Source organism: Octodon degus, unplaced genomic scaffold, assembly GCF_000260255.1.
Source record: "Octodon degus isolate 3935 unplaced genomic scaffold, OctDeg1.0 scaffold00195, whole genome shotgun sequence".
NCBI classification, from domain to species: Eukaryota; Metazoa; Chordata; class Mammalia; order Rodentia; family Octodontidae; genus Octodon; species Octodon degus.
Genome location: NW_004524771.1, coordinates 3,268,933 through 3,293,649, shown reverse-complemented (window position 1 = coordinate 3,293,649; position 24,717 = coordinate 3,268,933). Strand labels below are relative to the sequence as shown.

The 24,717-nt window shown below is 43.9% G+C and overlaps 1 protein-coding gene across 1 annotated transcript in view; it reads left to right on the top strand.

The window, feature by feature from the left end:
* The first annotated feature begins 13,354 nt into the window (after window positions 1–13,354).
* Shisa9 (shisa family member 9) overlaps window positions 13,355–24,717 on the top strand; it is a 321,503-nt gene continuing 310,140 nt past the window's right edge. The window contains exon 1 of the mRNA XM_004644223.2: window positions 13,355–14,173. Within this exon, the coding sequence (XP_004644280.2) occupies window positions 13,488–14,173 (686 nt within the window). The 5' untranslated portion in view covers window positions 13,355–13,487. The remainder of the gene's footprint in view (window positions 14,174–24,717) is intronic.

Sequence of the window (24,717 nt, the reverse complement as noted above, 5' to 3'; positions counted from 1 at the left end):
TTATGTGAGGATGAGGTCTGATTTGGGGGACTGAACCCAGAGTCTTCCCATGAAACCACATCTTAGCTATTTTTACTTTCTTTTTTTTTTTTTTTAATCTTGAGACAGTGTTTCACTAAATTGCTAAATTGTCCAGACTGGGATTGAATTTGCAATCCTGTTGCTTCAGCCTCTCAGAGTGCTGGGATTATAGGCAGGCACTGTTACACCCAACTGAAGCTTGATTTTTTTTTTTTTTTAACTTAAGTTACAAAGAACAAAATGGTCTCGGCAAGGAGGACAGGTAAGGGTAGTATCTTCTGGGTATGTTCAGACCTCCCTGTGGCTGAGGTGGTTATGGCCTCTGCAGTGGCCACCAGAGGTGGTACTGCTTATGTTGCTGGTAAAGTGGATGCCCCTTGGTCACAGGGTGGATCCCCGGCAGTCAATCATCCACTGAGTCTGCCAATGACTGAGTTAGTTCTTCGCCATGGTGCTGGACCATTACTTTTCTACTTTTCCAAACAAACACCAGCCTTCAACTTCCAGCATTCTTTTACTGGCTATTCCCTGACCAGTGGTGTGGACCATCCTTTGAACAAGCACATATTAGCCAGGTAACATATATTCAATAACTCATGCCTGAAACTGAATACTCAGCCCTTACATAAGGCCCTACTCTAACTCACCTTGGCTCCGGTTTTTCTATTTTTTTTGTTTTTATGTATTTGGTTGTTGTTACAGGGTCTCACTATGCAGCTTGGACTTGTGGAGTCCTGCTTTCAGCCTCTCCAGCGCTGGGATTATAGGCGTGCCACCATTATGCCTGGATCAGGCATGTTCAGCTTGCCCTGGGGGCGGGGCTGGCACAGCATGTGGTGCCAAGGATCAAACCACAGTCCCCATACTTGTCTAAACTTGTCTAAGCAGGTGCTTTAGTCTGCTGAGCTATTTTGCTGGCCCAGTGATTCCCTGTTTCAACCGCACTTGTTCTTTGTCCTTGTGGCCTCCACTAGCTCACCAACAGGGATCCTTATCCCTATCTTAGCATAAGCATTACTGCTTGTAGTAGTTTTCTCTTGTTGTTGCAACAAGTTATCACAAACTTAGTGTCTTAAGAGGAGCAGAATTTATTCTCTTACATTTCTGAAAGGCTTCATTTCTGCTTCTCTGTGAATCACACTCATTTTCCATTCTGCTTCCCAACTCTTTTTGCTCCTTTATGCACATGATTCCTCATAGACATTCCAGCCCAAATTGACACCAAAGAAGTTCAAACTAGGAAGACAGAAAGGAGTTATTAGGGAAAAAGAAGAGGATCAGAGATGTGGGGGAGGAAGTTTGAAGGAGGGTTATGAGGAGGGCAAGTTATCTAGCTATGTTATACGCATGGGCATATATGCTGGAAGGGAGCTTACTATTCTGTAGAACTAACAGGCATTAGTAAAAATGTAAAAAGTCTATCAACTCTGGGTATCTGTAGAGTTAATTTCCTTGGGAGGCTCCGAGGGAGACCCTGTTCCTTGCATTTTCTAGCTTATTTGGTTTGCAGACTCTTCCATTTTCACAGAACATCACTTCAATCTCCATTCTGTCTTTGCACCTCGTTTTCCTCTTCTGTTGTCAAAGCTCCTTCTGATTCTCTATTATAAGAGCTCTCAAGATGATGCTTATGGCTGTAGGATCATCTAGCATTATCTTTCCCTTCTCAAGGTCTGTGGCATTACCATATATGCCAAATTCTACTTGCTAGGTAATAGGTTTCAGGCTCCAGGGATTAGGACCTGGAGATCTTCGGGGACCATTATTCAGCTTGCCACTCCCCCTTCATGCTTCCAGGTCATATGAAATATATGAAAATCTTTTGGTTTGGATAGGATTCTAGATTTCTCTAACCACAGTATCTATTACTTGGTTTATGATTTTTAATGGCAAGAATTGGTTATATATTCTGTCTTCTTCCTTTGCATATGCAGGCAGACTACCTTCTCAAGCCTTGGACCTTGTGACTGAGTTCAACTAATGTAAGGGATGAGAATGTTGTATACCACTTCCAGTCCTGAGCTCGGAGTACCTTACTTGACTGTCTGATCCCTGCCTTCATCCACTGGCCCAGAAGTACGTGAATTCTGTATATTTTGCAATTCCTAAGCCGTCATTCATTGTGTTAGGCCATTGAGATTCTGGGATTGTATATCATAGGTGATGACCTATGTTGACTAAGAAATTTGTTTTCTATCTTATTGCTTGTTGATCCCTAACCCATAAAACAGCACTTCACACTCAGTGAACATTTAGTAAGGGTTTGTTAAGTGAATGAAAAGCAATTGGATTTGGGATAGGGACACAGGAATAAGAAAGGTTAGAGTGAAGGGCTAATGTAACCTGTAACTGTCACTGTGAGAAATGGTAAGAACTTGAGCTCTAGTAGTGACCATGGAGCCAGAATGAGGAAGGCTTTGCTATACCCTTGGCAGAAGGACTGACTGAATTTGATAATTGACAGGATATGGAAATTGAGACAGTCAAACATCAGAGAGCTCCCAGGAAACTGTCTTGGACACATGGCGGTATACTGATGTACTCAACTTTCAGACGTGTTCTGAATATGTGGTGGACAGACAGCTTCTCCAGTTCTGTGATCATCATTTCTTTAGGTGCAGTAGCAATCAAATGTGTCAACTTTTCCTTGAATATTCTGGCTAGGAATACTTCATGATGTGGATATTTTCATTTTATTTTATTTTTTGAATTTTAATTTTATTTTTACTTTTTTCCATAATTTTATTGAGAAACAAATAGCAACGAGACAGTTTCAAACCAAATTGGTAGGACAGTTTCAATAATTAACACATTGCATACATTAACACATTGCATACATTCTTCCTAATTGCTATACAAGATGCGGATATGATACCCTATTTACAAACACTATTAGAACAAATCCCTCTATTCATTGAGAGAATGTAACTATATATCTATCCTAACCATTTTGAATATACAGATACAAAATGGACATTCATCTGTATCCCCTTTTTTTTTTGTTAAGTTCCATTATATGAATATTGTAGGTAAATTTTAATTTTAATTAATTATTTATTTTTTGGGGGCTAGCTCAGCCTACCCTGGGGACAGGGCTGGCACAGCATGTGGTGCGGGGGATTGAACCGTGGTCCCTGCATACTTGCTTAAGCTTGCCTAAGCAGGCACTTTAGACCACTGAGCTATCTCGCCGGCCCAAGATTTTTATTTTGGTAAGGTTGGTACTGTGGGATTTAAGCTATGTACCAAAAGTGGCTGTATTCATTCACATACCTTTGTGCACATGTCACTTTCCACTGTAACTTTTCAGCTCTTCCGACCAAGAGTTTATTTCTCTGCCCTCTGAATGTGGACTGGCTTCATGGCTTGCTTTGGCAAATAGAATGTGGCAGAAGTCATGTGGAGCCTATTGTAAGCCTGGGTCTCCATAGGACTTAGGTGCTTTCTCTTGCTTTTATAGAACCTACCAGCCACCAAGTGTAAAGGCCTGGCTTGGCTTGAGGGGTCCAAGAGGCCTGGTGGAACAAAGGCCATGAGTTAATCTGGCCAGGACCAGAAAATCTACCCAAAGCAGAGCAGCCTATGCTGCCAACCCAAATAAATGTTAATTAAATAAAAAAATTTCTTTCTAAGTCATTCCATTCTGGGGTGACTTATTACATGACAAAAACTGACAATTCTATATTTATAGATATTTGAGCAGAGTGATGAAGGTCGGAAGAAGTACACAGCTGTGGAGTTTTCATCTAATCTTAGCTGATTCTTGGGGCCACACCTACTTATTTTCAGCAATATATTCACCTGGAAAAAAAAAAGACCTATTTTGGCTTCATGGAATAGCTGGGATATAAGTTATTCAGATAATTTCTTCAACTTAATACTGGTTTGTGGGCCGGGGAGATAGCTCAGTAGAATAAACGCTTGCCTGGCAAGCACAGGGTCCTGAGTTCAATCCCCAGTAATGCAAACAAACAAACAAACAAAACAAAAAACAAAACAAAAACACCAACACCCCCAAGACAAACAAACAAATAAACAAACAAACTGACTTGTGAGCAAAAACTACCATAAGCCTCTTCAATTAGTAGTCCTAGATTCAGATTTTGCCTACAATAAAATGACCAAAAATTGGGGTCATTTAATTCCAGTAAACTGACTTGCAAGTATTTTCCTGGCAGGAAAAATACCATATATATGCACACACACGCATCAATTCCTGATAAACACAAAATTAATATTTACTAACTCCAAAAGCTTGTAACATGACTATAATGCACCAAAAGCATATTTATTGAGCATATTTCATCAGCCTTATTTTTAAAATTAATTTCCTACAGTGAAAATTTTAACACACACTAAGTGAAGTGGTCCTGTGGACTAGCATCTGAGAAATGCTTTGAAATGTGCTTCCTGAAGTTCTTTCTCCTGTGTTTCTGAGAATTTAACTTCTGACTGCTCACTGACTTCCCTGAGAAGTTCTACTTTTTTGAGTAGGAAGAGTCAAGTGTCCTTTCCTAAGTTCCCATAAGCTTGACCATATTTCTGTTTGCATTGCATCATCTATTTACCCTGGCAACATCACTGGTGGGGCCCAAGGTAAGATGAGAATTAAGACATCCTTGTTCAAAAAAATCACACAGGATTTGAAGAAGGCAGCTGTGAAAACACACATGAAACCAAATGTGGGCCCCTTCTGAGCCCAGAGACCTCTGGGATTGCACAGACTCTATGCTTATGATGTCATTCCTCTGTCTATGTTCTACCTCCTACCCTGAATTTGTAGATCCTTGCCGGGTACAGGACCTTGTCTTAGTCTTCTTGGTCCTCAATGCAGGGCTGACCCTTTGTCCCCCTGTCAGTTTCCAAATTTAAAAAAAAAAATTGTGTACATATTAAGTACTTCTGAGGTTCCACCCACTGTTCTGGATACTTATACAAAGTATCAGGTGTCTGTACCATTCTTGGAAAAGGCACCCTTCTTACCACATTTGATGGATGAGGAAACCAAAGCTTGGGGAGATTAAGAAGTTTACTATAGATTTCTTTCAAGGAAGAGCTAGGATTTCTTTTTCTTTTTCTTTTTTTTTTTTTTGCAGAACTGGGGATTGAACTTACGCCCTTGCGCTTGCTGGGGAAGCACTTATTCCACTGAGCCATCTCCCAGGCCGTAAAAGCCTGGATTTAAACAAAGGCACAACTCATTGGCTTTCCATTGATTTTGCCCCTCAGGAGACTTTTGATTATGTCTGCCAAAATTTTAGTTGTCACAACTGGAAGAGCTGCTACTGGCCTCTAGTGGATAGAGTTCAGGGACACGTCTGACTATCCTGCAAGGCACCAGACAGCCTCCCTTCTGCAACACAGAGCATTCACCCCAGAACACCAAAGCCCAAACTCCCACACTTTAGCAGTCAGTACCAGACACTTCATGTTTCTTTATTTGTAAGTAGCATAACAGATTTTTCTTAAATGACTATATCAGTGTGTTTAAAAGATGAAATTTAAAAAATCTTTTATGCCTTAAACACCATTACCTGTGAATTCATGTGTTTGATATTATTATTTTTCTTAATAGGTATTATAATAAATATAAAACCAGTAACGTATAAAAGATTTTTGTTGCAAGTATTGCTAAAAATCATCTCCTATGTCATCATCAGTCTGGGGTGGCGGGCATATGTGAGACCCATTCGCTGCTGTGAGACTTTTCTTATCTCTGCAGACAGGAAGAGTAAAACGTACCAACCAATGTATTCCTGGAAACTGGCAAGGTGCTAGCTACATTTTGTTTTTCTTTCATCTCTTTTTATTCTCAAGGCTAACAGTTGCTTAGAAACCTCTTTGAAACCCTAAAAGCCACCTGAAGAGGGCGATTAACAAACAACTGCAGGTGAGGGCCACAGCTCACATACTTTTTTTTTTTTTTTTTTTTTAAGTAGAGAAAGAAGACCAATAAAATGATATAGAATTTGAAAATGAGATGATAGGAAATTTGTTATTAGGTTACATATTGTTATCTTCAAAGTATTGTTATTTTGCTCAGATTACCACACACAGGCGTGCAAAATTGATCAAACAATATAAGCACTAACTGTCCCTTGGATAAACTAATAGAAATTAGTAATGGAGTTATCTTAGTTATTTTGTGTATATGCACATATCTTTTTCTCCCCCTTCCTTTTTTTTCTCACTCATGCCAGTTGTTTTTCCTTTTGAGCAGCTTCTTTCCTTTTTACAATATCTATTGTACCTTTTGGATCTTGTCTACTCTTTCAGTTTCTCACACTAGGGAAACAATATGACATTTACAAATGTGTGTCTGGTTTATTTCACTTATGAGTATGGTCTCTAGTTGCATCCACTTACCTATAAAGGCCTTGAGTTTATGTTTCTTTGTAGCTGAGCAGTACTCCATTGTATAAAAAGACCACATCTTTTTTATTGCTTCTTCTGTGGTTGGGCATTTGGGTCTTTCCAAAATCTACCTATTACAAGTTGTGCTGCTGTAAACATGGGTTCATGTATATTGCTGTGGTATGATGTTTCCATTTCTTCTGGGAAAATACCCAGAAGTTGAATAGCTGGGTTGATTGGGACCTCTAATCCCAGTGTTTTGAGGAATCTCCACACTGATTTCCACAATGGTTGTACCTGTCTACATTCCTACCAACAATGGAGAAGAGTTCCTTTTTCTCAACAACCCCTCCAGCATTTGTTATTGGCTGATTTGTTCATGATAGGTATTCTTTCCGGGGTGAGACAGAATCTCAGTGTTGTTTTCATTTGCATTTCTTGAATGACAAATGATGCTGAACATTTTTTCATATATTTGTTTGCCATTTGTGTTTCTTCATCTGAGAAATGGGTGCTGATATCAGATGCACAGTTTTGGATTGGGTCTTTGCATTTTGAGGGCCTGATTTTTTTCAGTTCTTAATGTGTTCTAGATAAAAGTCTCTTGTGTGAGGGATAGTTACTCAAGATTTTTCCCAATTGTAGGTTTTCTTTTTACTCTGTTAGTGATTTCTTTTGTTGTGTAAAATCTTTCTAATCAGGTGAGATCCCAGTTGTTATGTCTTCAAGATTTCTACCTACTTTCTCTTCTAGTAGATTTAGATTTTTTGGTTTAATATTTAGATCTTAGATCAACTTAGATTTTAGTTTAGTACATTGTGATAGACATGGGTCTAGTTTAAGTTTTTGACATGTGTGAAGCCAGTTTTCCAAGCATCATTTATTTATTTTTTATTTTTTTCCATAATTTTATTGAGAGACAAATAGCAATGAGACAGTTTCAAATCAAATTGGTATGACAGTTTCAATAGTTAACACATTGCATACTCTCTTCCTAGTGGTTTTTTGCTGTACAAGATGCAGACACAATATCCTATTTACAAACACTATTAGAACAAATCCCTCTATTCATTAAGAGAATGTAACTATATATCTATCCTAACCACTTTGAATACACAGATACAAAATGAACATTCATCTGTATCCCCTTTTTTGTTTAGTTCCGTCATTTGAATATTATAGTTTTTAACTCAGCAAAATATTCTAAAAGAGCACAGTAGTCCATAATAGTATTGTGTCTTCCGCTTGACTGGCGGTGTCAGAAATTGTTGACAAGAGTCTCCTATAGCTCAACATAACAGCAAGGCTTTACTTCTTATATTTCGTTTTTATACTTTTCTGCTGGATGGTTAAGACCAAGGTAAAGCAGGACCTATGCAACAAGAGTTGTAGCTTTTGGGTCTGAGAAGGTCAGTGAAATCCCCTCAGGATTTATCCTGAGATCCTGTACCTCAGACTGTAGACCCTTTGTCAGTGTTCAGCCATGTGGATGAGTCACGACCATTGTTTGGTCAATGTGCTCTCTGTGAAAGCCTGAGAGAATGTTTCCTCTCCATGTGACTCTCCTAAGGCACACTTTACATCATCGATCACTTTCCTCTTTGGCCTATAATCTCCTTGACATCATTTATTAAAAATACTATCTTTCTTCCAGTGAACATGTTTGGTCCCTTTGTCAAAGATAAGGTGACTGAGTGCGTATGTAGTTGTGTTTTCATTTTCTAATCTATTCCACTTTTCCTCAGGTCTGTTTATTTTGCCAGTACCATGCTGATTTTATCACAACAGCTTTGTAGTATAATTTCAATCAGGGATTGTGATGCCTTCTGCCTTGCCTTTGTTGGTCAGGATTTCCTTTGCTATTCTAGGTCTCTCTGGTTACAAATGAGAGGTATTTTCTCTAGAATTGTGAGATATGCTCATGGTATTTTGATTGAGATTGCATTAAATCTGCATAACAGTTTTGGGAGTATGGCCATTTTCACAATGTGCCAATACTCCTCGAAAATGGATCTTGTTTACTCTTTCAGTTCCTCACACTAGGGAAACAATATATGTCCGGTTTATTTACAAATGTATGTACAGTTTATTTCACTTATGAATATGGTCTTTAGTTGCATCCATTTACCTATAAAGCCCTTGAGTTTATCTTTCTTTGTAGCTGAGCAGTACTCCATTGTATAAAAAGACCACATCTTTTTATCGCTTCTTCTGTAGTTGGGCATTTGGGTTCTTCCCAAATCTAGCTATTATAAGTTGTGCTACTATAAACATGGGTGAAATTAAAAGAGAAGCATTTCTCCCTAACTCATTTCTGGAGGCAAGTATTACCATGATACACGAACCAGAGCAAGACCCAAATAAAAAAGAGAATTACAGGCCAATCTCCTTAGTGAACATAGAAGCAAACATCCTTGATAAAATACTAGCAAACAATGCAGGAAGTCATGAAGAAGATTGTACACCATGACCAAATGGGATTCATCCCAGCAGTGCAGGGATCCTTTACCATATGGAAATCAATATATTTAATACACTATATCAACAGAGCCAAAGACAATAACTACATGATCTCAATAGATACAGAAAAAGATTTTGACAAAGTCCAACACTCATTCATGGTAAAAACGCTACAGAAAATTGGACTAGAAGGTCTTTACCTCAATCTGATAAAAGTCATCTATGATAAACGAAATCCAACATCATAATAAATGGGAAAAACCCTGAAAGTTTTCATTTTAAAATCAAGAACAACGGGGGATCAGAGTTTGATCCCTGGCATCTGGTGCTGGCGCTGTCCCTGGGGAGGTGCTGAGATGGCAAAAACAGGAGGATCATTATGAGTACGATCTGTGTAGTGAGACCCTGTAGGCCCTGTACTAAATACATTAAAAAAATCTAAATAAAATTAAGAACAAGACAAGGATGTCCATTATTACCACTGCTTTTCAATATAGTTCTGGAAACATTACCCAGAACAATTAGGTAAGAGAGAGAAATAAAAGGAATAAGAATAGGGAAGGAAGAAGTTATATTATTATTTGTAGATGACATGATACTCTATGTAGAAGACCCAAAAACTCCACTGAAAGATTCCTGGAATTAATAAGCAACTTCAGTAGCATAGCTAGATACAACATCAACATTCAAAAATCAAGAACATTCCTGTACACAAACAACAAAATAGTTGAGAGAAAAATTAGGGAAACCACACACTTCCCAATAGCATCCAAAAAATGAAATACTTAAGAATCAATCTAACAAAGGAAGTAAAAGATCTAGACATTGAAATTTATGGTATTCTGAAAAAAGAGATTGAAGAGGATTTCAGAAAATGCAAAGATAGTCTTTGCTCATGGATAGGAAACACACACACTTTAATTTGTTGAGTTGCTTATGAACTCTTATTGCAGCATAGTATTGGAAAGCAGATATCTTTTGCTACATCTTCTCCTTCCCTAATTGTTAGGGAGTTCAATTTCATTCTCTTTGCTGTGTACTGAAGTCTGGCATAATTAAGGCTAGGGCAAGTGAGATTCTTTAGATAATAAAAGTGCCCATGTTGTAAATAATAATGTCATCGTCTCTTTCATAGAAAGTACTTTCATTAAGAGCATTTTAAATTAGATGTGTATGAATTCATTTGAATAGTCCTAGTGCAGGGGACAATTCATGATTTTTTAAAAAAAATTTCCATCAACTTGTCAGGTGTTTCAATTAGGTAGTTCGGAACCTCCCTACCTACCTAGAAGCCCTAACAGAAGTACTCTCATCCTCTATTCCAAACAAGGTCATGTTTTATATAATCACATACTTACTAGATGATTGGGACTAACTTAGTAGTATGCAAAACTGAATTTTTACCTTTGCAGATAAAACCAATTGCAATGATTCCATCTTCTTCTATGTATTTTTCAAGCCTTGGGAAACAGGATGGGGTAATATTCTAAGGACCAGCAGTACCCATGGCAGGCAGGAGAAGGAAGGGAATTTGCTGTGGTAAAAGCTCACGGAGGATAGGGAACTTACAGTTTAGCATCGCCAGCAAATAAGCCTACAGGGTGGATCCCAGCTGCTTCTTTCTCAGGCATAGTCCCTGCACTTCTCTTGTCACAAACAGGGGGCAGTCTCTGTTAATTAAAGCCAGAGTGAGTCTCCTGTGAGGACCAGAGTCAAATGTCCTGTTAACAGGGATCATTTTAGAATTTAAAGGCAGATTTTGAAATTTTGTTTCCTTTCTCCAAGGTATTTTGAAAAAAATCCAACTTGGATGTGCCTTAAGATCCCCATCCCACCCCCACCAGCTCTGGCAAAAAGAGGTCTGTGAGCTGTTCTTCCACTGGACCCTGGTCTTGTGGGGAAGTATTATGGCATGCTGAGCAGGGGTGGCAGCATCAGCAGCTGGGCAGTCTGCAGTCAGCCCTGGCTTTACCAAGCGCTGGATAAAACCCTTACACTGTCTGAGCCCCAGCTTCCTGAGCCCTTGGAAGCCTGCTGCAAGATCCCTTTTCACACCTGATTTTGCAGTATGTAGACGTCTCCCAGCCCCCTGTGTGTGTACCACATGTTCATTTCCTCTTTTAGCTGAAGACAGGCTTTTATAAAAGAAATTAGTTAATTAACTATGAGAGCCTGTCTCTTCATGAGCACATGCTGTGTCCAGCACTGTGTAGGTCTTGGGGGATGTGAGTGGTCAAGACCCGTTCCATCATGAGGGTACAAAGAGACAGACAAAATCCATAAACACACAATGTCAGATGGATAAAGAATGTGGAGGAAGAGACTGCATGAAGTGGGCAGAATACAGGCTTCAAAGTCTCCTTTCTTGGGTTATATAGATGGCTGACACTCTTGGAGCCATTCAAGGCAACTAGTTTAATTGCTCTGAGACTCAGTCTCTCTCCTTGTGCTGCAAGGACTGCTAATATTTATTACCTAACATGTAGAGAGTTAAAGGAGATCAGTCATTCCGTGGCTCAAGCATTTCCAGACTGTCTGCTGTGCACAAGGCGCTGCTCTAAGCAGCCATGAGGAGGTGATTTTAGAAAAAGCAAGCTTGGTTGATATGTTGCAAGCCCTGAATAAATGTTAGCTATCATTAGCTCTCACACGCCAATGCTTGTGTTTGTAGGATGCGCAAGGTGGTGGTAGGCGTGGGTTGCCAGTCATGACAGACACACCATACTGGCCTATTTTGGGGATCTTATTATAATGAATGTGGTGAATTTGGGCTAAACAATCTCACACCTTCTCCAGGTGAGGATGGGATAGAATACTTTCCACAACATAGCGAGTCTTCTAAGGGTTGGTTTACTCCTTCATACACTCTATCAAGGTCGCCTTGAAGTGTGTTTGCAAATCTTTATTTCAAACATGAGAAAGTGAAATTTTTTTTTTTTTCGTATACAAGGGTCCACTAGCCAAACTCCTTTTCATTTGGAGAAATCTTGCAATGGAGCTGACTAAATCTTCCCACGCATTTTCAATTAAGGGGTTCCTAGCATTGCATTTTGCGTGTGGCCCAACTTCTTCTTTGAAAATGTCCCGAGAAGCCCTTGGTTGCAGCGAAATCGAGAGGAAGGTGGTGAAAACATTTCCCTGTAAATATTCTAGCCCACTGGAAAGTGTAGATTCCATTAATGCAATTAAAACACAAAACGCCCGAGCGTGTGGAGAGCTAAATTCGGTGTAGCAGATTTCGTACAAATTCTGTTTGGGGGACTGAAGTCAAATTCAAGCCGAGGAGAGGAAGAAGTGGGAGAAACGGGTGAGGGCTGACGAATGGCTTAAAGCTGCTAGGACAGAGGGGGCAGAATTTTGAAAAGGCAGAGATGTGAGGCTGGGCTCTGAGGAAGAAAAGCGGAGATGTGCAGCTCCTAGTGAGGATGTCTGGGGGGCTCCCTGGGGATCAGGGCCAGGCAGCTCGGGACCGATGCGCAGGCTCGGGGAAGGCAGGGTGGTGGAGAGTGGGCGCCCAGGCCTTGCGCTGCGCCCGAATGGGGCGCACAGAGGCGGTGGCGCGGTGTGCCCTCCTGTGGAGCGCAGAGAACGCTGCGGGGGCGAAAAGGGACTGAAGAATGCAAGTCTGAGGGGCTGGAGTTTATTCAGGACTCGCCATTGTCCTGGCCTTATCCGCTGGCCTCCTAACCCCAGAGCTCTTTTGAGGAGCTCATCCCAATCCCATCTCCTGGGGTGCTTACCCGAGGCCCAGGGATGCTACCCCACGTTTCCAGCTCAGCCTATGTCTTCGCCTTCGCCCAGGGGCTCGAGCCATCCAGGTTGCACGCCGGGCTGAACGATTAAGCCCCGGGAAAGGCAAGGTGGCCCCGCACGCCTGGAAAAGCTGCCCTGACCAGACAGCGCCTAGCCGGTCTAGGAGTGAAATCCATCTAGTCTGTCCCCATTCTTCCAAGTCACCCCTTTCCTACTGGACAGGTTCCAGCCGCAGCTCCTGCGCACGCACCCCTGCAAAAGCCAAGGGCGGAGCCGCCTCTGCGCCCAGGGCACGTCTGAGTCTCACCTCCCGCCCCGAGAGGGCGCGGGAGGTCCCGACGCGGTCCTCCACCTGCCGGGAAATCCGAGCAGTTCTTTCAGGCTCCGCGGTAGCCGAACTCGCTCCTCCCCTCCCGCCAGCCCGGCTTGGCTCCGCGCGCCCCCCAACTCGCTTCCTCCCGCCCTAGTCACCTCGCTCCGCGCCCCCGCCCCTCTCGAGCTCGCGCCCCCCCCAATCCTCTTCTCCTCTGCCCGCCCTCCTCCCCCTCCCCCATCTCTCCTGCCCTCCCTTCATTCCACAAGTGTCGCTTTGCTTTCTCCAGCGCACTTGGCGAGCTGGAGAGGCGAGAGGATCCTGCAAGCGGACGCGGGGCGGCTAGTCCCGAGCCGCAGGCGGAGGGGAGGTGCGCACAGAACGACTCTCCCCTGCTTTCCGCCCCCGCCTCCCCCAGTGGCCGGCCGGACCTGCACCCTGCGCTTGCCCCCGCTCCTCCTCCCCCCACCCGGCCTGGCGCGCTCCTCCCCGGCCGGCCCCTCGCGGCGGGGCGCGCTGGAGGCGAACGCAGGCTGAGCCGAGCGCAGTGGCCGCCGACCACCGAGCGCCCCGCGCCGCTCCCTGCATGTGCAGCCCGCGGCGGCTCGCAGCCCCCGGCAGCAGCCTCGGCAGCTTCGGCCGCGCCTCGAGAGGCGGCTGCAGCAGCGCCAGCAGCGGCCGAGCGGTCGAGCCTGGGCTGGGAGACAGGATGCGCCGCGTCCTTCGGCTGCTCCTTGGCTGCTTTCTCACCGAGCTGTGCGCCCGCGTGTGCCGGGCGCAGGAGCGAACCGGGCACGGGCAACTGGCGCAACTGGGCGGCGTGTTGGTGCTTACGGGGGTTAATCGCTCCGGGGCCGCCTCTGGAGAGGTCGGTGAGGGCGCCGGGGTCTCGGACGCGCCCCCGACTCGGGCGCCCACGCCGGACTTCTGTCGGGGCTACTTCGATGTTATGGGCCAGTGGGACCCGCCGTTCAACTGCAGCTCGGGCGACTTCATCTTCTGCTGCGGGACTTGTGGCTTCCGGTTCTGCTGCACATTTAAGAAGAGGCGACTGAACCAAAGCACCTGCACCAACTACGACACGCCGCTCTGGCTCAACACCGGCAAGCCCCCCGCGCGCAAGGACGACCCCCTGCACGACCCCACCAAGGACAAGACCAACCTGATTGTCTACATCATCTGCGGGGTGGTGGCTGTCATGGTGCTCGTGGGTATCTTCACCAAGCTGGGGTTGGAGAAAGCACACCGGCCCCAAAGGGAGCACATGTCCAGGTGGGCTGCCTCCCCTCGCCCTCCCCTCTGGCTTCACTTTCCCTTCTCTGCATCCTCAGCTGGACCCAGCTGTCCCTGTCCCCTCACCCCCCACCCCCGACTCTTCGCAGCGGGATGTCACCCAGAAAGCCAACTTTGGTTTCGCGTGTGGAGAAGGGGCCCCGGGCACGGCACAGGTGGGGGTCCCGGTGGTGTGGAGAGGGTCTCTGAACCTCCGCCCTCTTGCCGCCCCTGCCGCCAGTGACTGAGCCGGACTTGAGGCACGGAGGAGTGGATCCCCCGTTTTTGGAGTCTTGGGTTTTGAAGAGGGAGTCATAGCATCCCTCGGATTCCAGATGCTACCCTTTAGGTAAACAGAGGCAGGCGAACCCAACCGGGAAGGGGGCGTGTGTGAGCCCGCAAGCGCGTGTGTGAGAGGGGAGGGAGCGAGGGAAGGAGTGAGTGCCGTACGACTAGCAAGAGGCGAAGGAGGGGCCGAGGGAAGCAAGGCGAGAACACACCCTTGTTCCCATCGACCGCTCCAGCTCCAGCGTGGAGGTCTCTAGGTTTGGGACTTAAGCGTCCTCTGTTCTTTTATCCCCTTAGTCCCTTTCTCCTGCCACCACCTCTCCCCGCCCGAGGCAGCGGCCATCACTGAGCTCTGTCCCTTTACCCAGCTGGCGCTAAGGTCCCTGAAGCCCTATTACGCGCGACTTCACTGCCTAAGTACACAGATATCTCAACTTTCCCGTTTGCTATATTCATTATGCAAGTCCCAGCACGGGCAAGTCGCTGCAGATGGAAGAAGGCATTTGAGGGTTAATGGAGCTATCTGCCTTTTTCTTTTTTCTTTCTTCAAAAGTCTTTAAATTGAGTCGCACAAGTCAGTAACTTTGGAGGTGCAGCCCTGAGCACACAACTAGGCCGGGGAAAGGGGCAGCGAAGTAGCCAGGGCTTAGTGCGAAGTCTGGATGGACGGGATTCAAGGAGCGGCCCGAGTAGCTAGGTGGCTGGGGCTAAGCCTTAACTGTCTCTTTCCGAGGCTGGGCAGAGAAGTCGCTGTGTCCTCATCTCTTCCCCCACACACCTCCGCTGGGGGCCTGTGTGTGTGCGTGTGCGCGCGTGTGAATGCATGTGCTCCGTGTGCATGCCTAAAAGATCTGAACAAAGAGACCCACCAAAAATAGTCAAAGGAACATCACCACCTCACTAGTAATTATTTTCTATTTATACCCATAGTATCCGATGATTTTTTTTTTTCTCCCAGAGGGAAGGATTTGTAGGGAAGAGGTGAGGAAGGTTTTGTGGGTGGTGGTGAGGTCCCGAGGTACAGAAGTACGTTCTAAGGGCTCAAAAAACCTTGACCTACTAAAGGGGTAAGGCGCTTGCCCCGCCCACCTCCTACAACCCTAGCGCCCTGTTCCCAACCCTACCATGAAGCAGGATCACATCTCGATCCTGAGTTCAGTCCCCAGTGACACCGGGGTCTGCATTCAGGTGGAGGTGAGCAATGATGCGGGACTGCGGCAGCCAGGTTGCTCTGTGGGGAGACGGTTCTCAGAGCCAGGTAGGATGCCTTGCAGTGTTGCCTTAACTCCCTCAGACATCGCCACCTGGAAGGCTCCTTGATCTGCGCAGAGGTGGTGTGGTGGGGAAAGGACCTCCGTGGGACACTGGGAGAAACCCGGACAGGGTTCAAGGCCACTTTAATCTAGGTGTCCTGGAGAGACAGCTCTCCACTCACATTTCAGGGAGAGGGAGGGCCCGACTTCCTAGTTCTGTCCTTGGCAGGCTGTTGGGGAGAAAGATGACTCCAGCTAACCGGTTCTGCATGTACCAGGGAAAGTCTCCTTGGAAGCACCCTCTCACCTAGGGGTACCCAGTTCTGGGCAGAGCAGCTCCTCAGCAATGCTCTACATGTATAAATTCCAGAGTGGAGTGGAAATGCATACACCTGAAAAGAGAAAAAGGTTGATTTTTTTTTTTTCCTCCTAGAAGCTTCTAAGTGATGATTTTCAACTCGGCTGCTGTTTGGGGTCACCTCTAATGCTTAGAGGGCCTCCACTCTTGACTGCTTAAATCAGAATTTACCATCTGTAGTTTGAAAGCTCTCCAGGTGATTCTAATGTTCAACCAGCCAGTACTAAGGAAAAAGAACTCACTAACACCTGCTGAGCATAGAGTTGGGTGCCAGGCACTGTACCAGAGGGGAGTGTGTGTGTGTGAAATGCTCATTCTCACAACTACCCTATGAGACAGGTGCTATTTTAATTATCATTTCTGTATGAGAAAATCATGGTACAGGTCGGGTGGTTTGCCCAAAGTCACATAGAAAATTGTGCAGTCTCTAGTTCCCTGGTTTCCCTTTGTACCTGGGGGAAATGTTTTCAGAGCCAACCCCACAATCTGGGGGAGCTTCCTCAGACACAGGTTCTTGAGTTTTATCCACAGAGATTCTGAATCACTAGGTTTGGAGGGGGCTCCAGAAATCAACTTTTCACAACCCCCTTGGGTTACTTTCAGATAAAGTGATCTACACTTTGGGGAGACACTGGGCTTGGATTTGGGATGATTTCACAGTCAAGAGATCACTTAATACTAGAGAAAGGAGAAAGGCCAATGTGACTCTTACTCACATTCTGGTGCTTGCTTGTTTTCTCCTTGGATATAACCTTTCTGTGACTCTTGGGCTTCCCCAGTTTCCCTGCATCATGCATCATGCCCTGCTTTTGAAGCTCATCTTTTGGAGTCCCAGAGTGGCAGTTGGCTCACAGCTTTTGCCTGATGGTGCTAAGGGATGCTCTGATGGAGGGTGGCCCACCCAGCCTGGCATCGGAGAGGCTGCTGTGGGGCACGGCATCTCCAGAGAAAATTAACCTGCTGGCCCCGGGCCTTTAATTTTTGTCTGGAGCTGTGGCATATGTTAAAAGGGAGTTTGTTCTCTTCTACCTAAAAACACCATCTCTTCAAGGATGTGGGCTATGTGTGCTCCCCCTACGCAATTTACCTTGCTGCCCAGTAAATCTGTGTTTTCCAGAAGAGGCATCTAGTGTGTGAGTGTACAGGCACAGAGGCCGGGGTATATGGTCTTCTTCCTTCTGAGATGATGAGAACTGAGAAAAGGAGGATGCTATTCCTGAAGGTGGGGGCTTACATGCAGTCTTGTAACAACTGCACAGATGTCCAGCCAGCAGCTGTGACAGTACTCATAGGCAACCACTGTTCACTGGGAGAAGTGACTGAAAAGGCTATTAAAGTATGATGGTATATTTTATTGGGTCGGCAAGGTACTACTATTTGAGTATTTTTTTCTGTAATTTTTTATTGTGAAAAATTTAAAACATACAAAAAGCTTAAAAGATGATAAAAAAATTCAAATACATCCTTCATGTAAGTCAAGGCCTTTTAAATTTGGCACTTTTGACATCTGGGGCTTGGTAGTCTTCTGTTTCAAGGGACTATCTTACACATCAGGGGATGTTTAACAGCATCCCTGGCCTCTACCCAGTAGATGCCAGCAGTATGCACCCTGTACTCTGTATCTCACATGTGATAGTAAAAATGTTCCCAGATATTGCCAGACAGAACAGAGGGGCAAAATTATCCCCACTTGGAAACTGATAATCTCATTTTTGTGGTGTTACTTGAGTTTAGCCCAGGGGTGCCTTATTATTGAGCTATATATGCAACTCTTTCATATTTTATTTTGCTATGGAGTCTTGCCAAGTTGTCCAGGCTGGCTACAAACTTGCCAAGCCTCCTGCCTCAGCCTCTTGGGTCCCTAGGCTTACAGGTGTATGCCACTATTTCTGGCTTAACTAACCTCAGTTCCACAACTATTGGTATTCTGTCATTGTCATTTTTTTATTGCTTTCATGCTCTCCGTATGTATTTTTTCTTTTGTTTTTCTTTCTGTCTCTGTCCCAACTCTTTTCCCTTATTTTTCCTTTTGGCTGAAACATTTGAAAATGAATCACAGATATGACACTTGGTACCTTAACACTTAAGCATGGCTGTCCTAAGAATGAGAACATTTTACCATCCACTCCCATGACCATATCCAAGAAAGAATACTATACTATTGAAAGAATACATACTATTGTCGAATATGCAACATGTCTGATTTTCCAGTCATTCTAGAAATATATTTTAGTGTTTGAGTTTTCAAATCAGGATCCAGGGGCCAGGAAGATTGTTCAGTAGAATAAGCGCTTGCCTGGCAAGTGCAAGGGCCTGAGTTCAATCCCCAGTTCTGGAAAAAAAAAAGAAAAGAAAAAAATCAAATCAGGATTCAATCAAGACGTATTGCATTTAACTGTAAAATCTCTTCAGTCTCTAAGATGCATGGTGTTTTAAAACCAATTTAGAATTGGTTGCCAGTGTTTATTTATTTATTTCTTTTTTGCCAATTTTAAAACTTGGGAGATTTCAAACAGAAACCCTAGTTTCTGATCTCTTTTAAGAATTTGGCAGGTGTAGTGACATTGTATCTGCATTTTCACAGGGCAGTTGTTGGTGTGGCAAAAGGGTAACTTTCCCTTTTGGAAGCTCTTGAGTTGTCTCTATCACTCACACCCACCTGTTCACTTAGTTGTCACCTACAGATCCTGGAGAGTTGGTCAGGCTGTCTGAATGGTGTGGGCTTCTCTTATACTCCCTGAGGTTTAGTTCTAGTTCAGTTGTTTAATAGCTGTTTGACCCTGGAAAGGTTGCTTCACCTCTCCCAGACTAAACTTACTGTAGGTTGGCCATTCACTGAGGATCAGTTGGGGAAAACACTTACCATGAGAACTGTCATGTGGTCCTTGCTCAGAGCTACCTTTCTTGTAATTTTAGTGAAATTTTCTAGTTCTAGTCTTCTGAGGAGAGTGATGTTGTAGTCTTATTCTTGGTGCTCAGTGCTGTGACACTGGCCAAGGCTCTTACCCTTTCTGGACTGACTTTTGAATCTGAGTAGGAGAGGTTGGCAGGTTCAAAATAGGAAGAAAGGCTGGTGCATGACTAGATGAAATGCATTGCACAGTGTTGTCTAGGTGATGTCGAAGAATCTTTGCTGGATTTGCAATCTTGCCATAAGCTTATGTGTAAATTCTCATGTAACTTCACACCCCTCCCCCATGAGGTAGGCTCCATGACTGTGTGCCATTTGCAGAAGCACAGATTGCTTTCCAGGAGGATGAACAAGCTCCTAGTGAGTGGAAGAGTCTCACTTCAAACCCAGGCAGTGCGAGGCAGGGCACAGGTCCTTGACCACTAGGCTGCCCTGACTTTGTACCCAATCCTGCAGGACTTCCAGTCTTCTCAGATCACAAAGAAGTGCTTGATGGCCTGCGAACCACAGCATGTGCTCAAGGGCCAGTTCAAGGAACCACCGTGTGATCAAGTCTAGGAATGTTTTCTGCATCTGTCCCTGACAGGGCCACATCTCTTGGTGGATTCATTGGTGAGAAGTGACCTTGAGGGCAGAAACATGATTGAAGCTCTCTACTCTTGAAGTTAGCAGGGAACACATGCTATGATTTTGCCCACAAACAGAAACAAAAATCTAGGTGACAAATTGCATAGTGTCATGGGACTTCTCACAAAGAAATGGCATCAAATGACAACTATCCACCTTTCACTTGCCTTCTGTCTTCCAGTTTTCCTCCTGGACCGCTACCTTTCCACACATCTGTGATTATCCAGTGGCTTTGACCAGTTTCCCAACCTAGAGAAGCCCATGCATACACATGCAATTGGCCATGGAAGTTCCCTAAATTGTTTTTCCTGCAGGATATGTTTACTTCTCTTGGGGGGACTAAGACTTTGCATTTTACAAATATACTTTATTAATGTATAAGTTACATGATAAAACGCGCACAGTTTGAGTATACAGTGTGACAAGCTCTGACATGTCTGCCCCTCTGTAATCACTATTCTAGAAAGCTAACTCGTGCCCACCACCACACATTCTGAAAAAGTCAATGCTGCTGCTTGTGCAAGAGGCAGTGCTCAGGAATTCTATTCGTGTATTTAAAATTCAGGATATGTTTTGAACATTTGGGACCCCTAGAGGTTTTGATTCAAGGGCCTGGGACTTGCAATTCTAGGAATAATGGGCTCTCATGTTTGTACACTGTGGCTGAAAGAAAAGCAGCGCAATGGTTTCTTTTTTGTGCATTCAGACAGGCCGAGTTCATTATCACACTAGGGCTACTGTGTTGGCTCAGATTCTCTTCCAGCGATTTTGACCTCATCCTTCGGGCTTCGGCTGCCAGAGCCCTCCCTGATCAACTGGGCCCCTTCTTCTGCGCACACTCCAGCCCATCCCTCAGTGTTTTGTTTTTTTACTTCATTTTGTGTTATGGTCTAAAGCTACTAGTTTATTGCTTTACGAGAATACTGTCTGTCTTCTAGTATAATTCAAAATAAGTGATGCAGGGACAGTGACAGTTGCTTCCACATCACAGCTATATCCTTTTTTTTTTTTTTTTTTTAAAAAAAAACCCAAATTTATGTATTTATTCTACAGGGTCTCACTACATAGATTGGACTTGTACTGATCCTCCTTTTCTTAGCCTCCCAAGTGCTTGGATTACAGGCACATGCCACCATGTCCAGTCTCATTTGCTATCTCAGTGTGCCCTAGGGGCAAGGCCAGCATGGCATGCTGAGGATTGAATCCCGGTCATTGCACTCTGCCTAAGCAAGTGCTTTAGTTTGCTGAGCTATCTGGTTGGCCCCACAGCTGTATTCTTGAGTCCTTAGAACAGTGAAAAGTTTGATTCTTTTTGTATCCTGGTTTGCTTGGCATAGTAAACTAACCCCCTCTCCATTCATTCACTCATACATTTGATAGGTATTTATTTATTTATTTTGGTGGAACCGGGGATTGAACTCAGGCCCTTGCGCTTGCCAGGGAAGCACTTACTCCACTGAGCCATCTCCCCAGCCCCTGATAGGTATTTATTAAACTATCTTATGCTTAGTACTGTGCTGGCATTAATGAGAATGGTGAATGGTATAGATGTGAACCCTACCCCCACAGTGATACTAGGAGATAGGTAACTCACAAGGAAATGTACACCTAAGTTGAAACTAAGTTGCACCTTATGAAATGCCAATATTCAGTCATTTTCATCTTCAAAAATGATAATGTGTCAACGTCATTGTCTTGAACTGGGTTAAGGGATTTCAGAAAATCAAAGTGTAGCTTTTCCAATATGGTTCTTGTATTAGGCAGGGTTCTCCAGCAAAATAGAACCCATGTACCTGGAGATTTATTATAAGGAGTCAGCAAGTCTAAAATCCACAGGGCTAGTGTCTCAGTTCAAGGCTGAAGGCTGCCAGGCAGGCTGCTGCAGAACCTTAATAAGCCTGTGTCCTAATTCTGAGGTTGTCAAGTAGGAGAATTCTCACTGATTTAGAGAGGGGTCATCTGTTGGTCTATCTAACATTCAAGAGATTGAATGAGGCCCACTCACATGAGGCCGGTGGGCTGCTTCACTCACTTTACCATTTTAATGTTAATCACATGCAGCATGATGAGAAACATAAGTATCCAGAATGTTGATCAGATATCTGGGCACAGGTGGCCAGTCGATAACATGTGACACTTGTCATCATTGCTCCCTTAGGAGCTTGACACTTAGAGAGTGAGGCTTGGGGACCAGAACACCTTCATCATTTGGAGGCTTGAGAGGAATCTCAGGTACCACTTCAGATTTTTAGATCAGAATGTGTAATTTAACAAGGTCTCCAGGTCATCTGAATACATGTCAACACTTCAGAAGCATCTAAACCGTGTGGCACAAACATGTCAAATCCGTAGATTTTTGGTTTGTGTCATAATTGGTTCTTCCCATTAACTCATTCATTACATTTTTTTAGATGTTTCTTTTTTTATGTATTTAGTGTAGGGCCTACAGGGTCTCATTACACAGATCAAACTCAGTGATTTTCCTGTTCTCAGCCTCCCAAGCACTGGGAATACATCCAGTCTCAATTGATGTCTCAGCGCTCCCTGGGGGCGGGGCCAGCATGGCACACTGTGGGATTGAACCCCACCCCCTGCGTCTGCCTAAGCAGGTGCTTTAATCTGCTGAACTATCTGGCCAGCCCTTAATACATTTCTAATTAAAAATGTTTTTACTGTGTATCCCAATATTTGCACATTTGTTTCACTAAGAACACATGCATGGATCCATGAACAATCACTAGGTAAGTTATAAAGCAGAAGTGTGGAATTTTAAAACTGAAATGAAGGTAAAATAAACACTTTTAAAGTCTCTTCCTAGTTGTAATGACTTCCTACTTTCAGTAGTTAAAATATCAAAGCATAATGTATGTGGCGAGTCACATTGCTCATTAATAAATAAGACTATTTTGAATATCCCTCATGAGAGTTTCAATTATTTTTGGCTGACAGCACTTACATCTGAGCAGATCATCATGATTTTAACCTTTTGAGAAGCGCTGGAGAGGAGAGTGTGTTGTGTTTTCTTGTGCTTGCTTTGCCAGTGATTTTGACAAGGGGCTATTTTTGAAGCCATGTGTCTGTCTGGTGATGGTTAATACTGTTGAAAGTAGACAGTTTAATCTGTACGTCCATTTTGAGGGGTACGTACATCTGTAAAACAGACCAGATATCCCAACGAGGGTGGTGCCAGCACCTTAATTCAAGGTTCCTGTCATCTGATGCAGGTGTTCCACATATAGATGTTAACATCAATTGATGTCATTTAATTGATTTCTCATTTTTAATAACTGGAGAACATACACCTAAGTCCTAGCATTTCCTTTTCCATGCCAAATCTTCATGCTTTGGAGACTCCTTATCCAGCAAGTGGAGGTCTCTAAGAATCCTTATCTCTACTGCATGTTTGGGGAATGGTGGCCTTGGAGAAAAGTGGCCTTGGGCTTTGAAGCTGGGATTTCATAATTTTGAGCATTCAAGAGCAGCTCAGGGCATCTGCAGATGGCAGTGCTGTCTAAGTTCATGGTGGCCATTGTGACTCCTTCCTTTACTATCTTCTTGAAGGCTGAAATATTTTGGAATTTTGGGGTAAACCCTTGGGAACTATGATGAAAGCTATGACTTCCTACTCAAGAAAAATGCACAAACAAATTTTCCATTCAATTACAGAGGAATTCAGCGATCCCTTGAAGCTCAGGATGAAGAACCTGTTTAGAAGTGAAAAAGGCAAGTTAGGTTTGGAAGGCCCCTGTCCTTTGTCTCACAACTTCCCTTCCCTGCAGCTCCCTTGAGTTTCAGACCCTGCTTGCTGCACAGAGGTAGGAAGGAGCTGGAACTTTGATTTCAAAGATATGCAGGACTGCAACTCCACTCAGTCTTTCCACTGATTAGCTGAGTTAACCGGGGAAGTTTGTCACTCCCTAAAATGACTTATGATAATCCACACCTTTTAATTTGCCCTCTTTCAGCTTTATTGGCCTTCTTGCTTATTCTTGAAATATCTAACCTCTTTCCTGCCTCAGGGCCTTTGCACTTCCTATTTGTCATGCCTGGAATGTTCATTACCCCATCTCCACGCGTGTTAGCTTCCTGTCACTATCAGAAATGCCTGAAACCATCAACTTTTGCAGAGAAAAAGGTCATTTGGGCTCACATTTGTGAAGGTTTTAGTCCATGAACAGCTGGCCCAGCTATGTGTGAGCTGTGGAAGGCAGCACATTTTGGTAGAAGCATATAATGAATCAAAGCCACTCATTTCATGGCCAGGGAAACAAAACAAGAGAGAAAGAGACCAGGCTTCCTAATCCTCTCCAAGGCCATGTCACTCCATGGCCCAAAGATCTCCCTCTGGCCTGCACCTCCAGAAGGTGCCACCACCCTCAAATGTGCCAAGTGGGGGACAAGGGCTTTAACACACGGACCTTGGGTAGACACCCCAGACCCAAACTAACATCCCAAGACCAGTTCCTTCTAATTTCTCTCTCAAATGTTATCACTTCATGGAATCTTTTTCTGACCACAGCATCTCTATTTAGAAGTTTTAAAAATATGATTCAGTGATTTTTATTATATTCACAACATTGTGCACTCAGCATCGCTATTTGCCTCCAATCTACTATCTAATTTTAATAATGTTTCATCACCCTAAAAAAGAACCTCCTCATATCTATTAGCAGTCACTTCCCATCCCTGCCTCCCACCCCCAGCCTCTGACAACTTCCACCACACTTTCTCTCTTTACAGAACTGCACATTCTAGATATTTGCTATACATAGAATCATACTATGGGGTATGATAAAAATATGGTTAATGTTTAAATTAAAAAATTCATTACAGTAAGAGCCACATTGCCATTAGTCTCCCTCAAAATACTCCCTCATATTGCTCTGCCATTTTCTGAAATAGTTCTAGAGGTCCTTTGTTGGTGTCACAAAAAGCTGTGCTCTTGCGGCTGCCTCAATTTATTGAAGCTAACTCAAAATATTCACTTTGTGTGGCCATTTTGGTTTTATCCAGAAGTCCCATGATGCCAGATCCAGTGAATGAAGTGGATGAAAACACATTGTAATATTATTATCAGATGCTCCTGGGTAGCAGTCTTCACCATAGT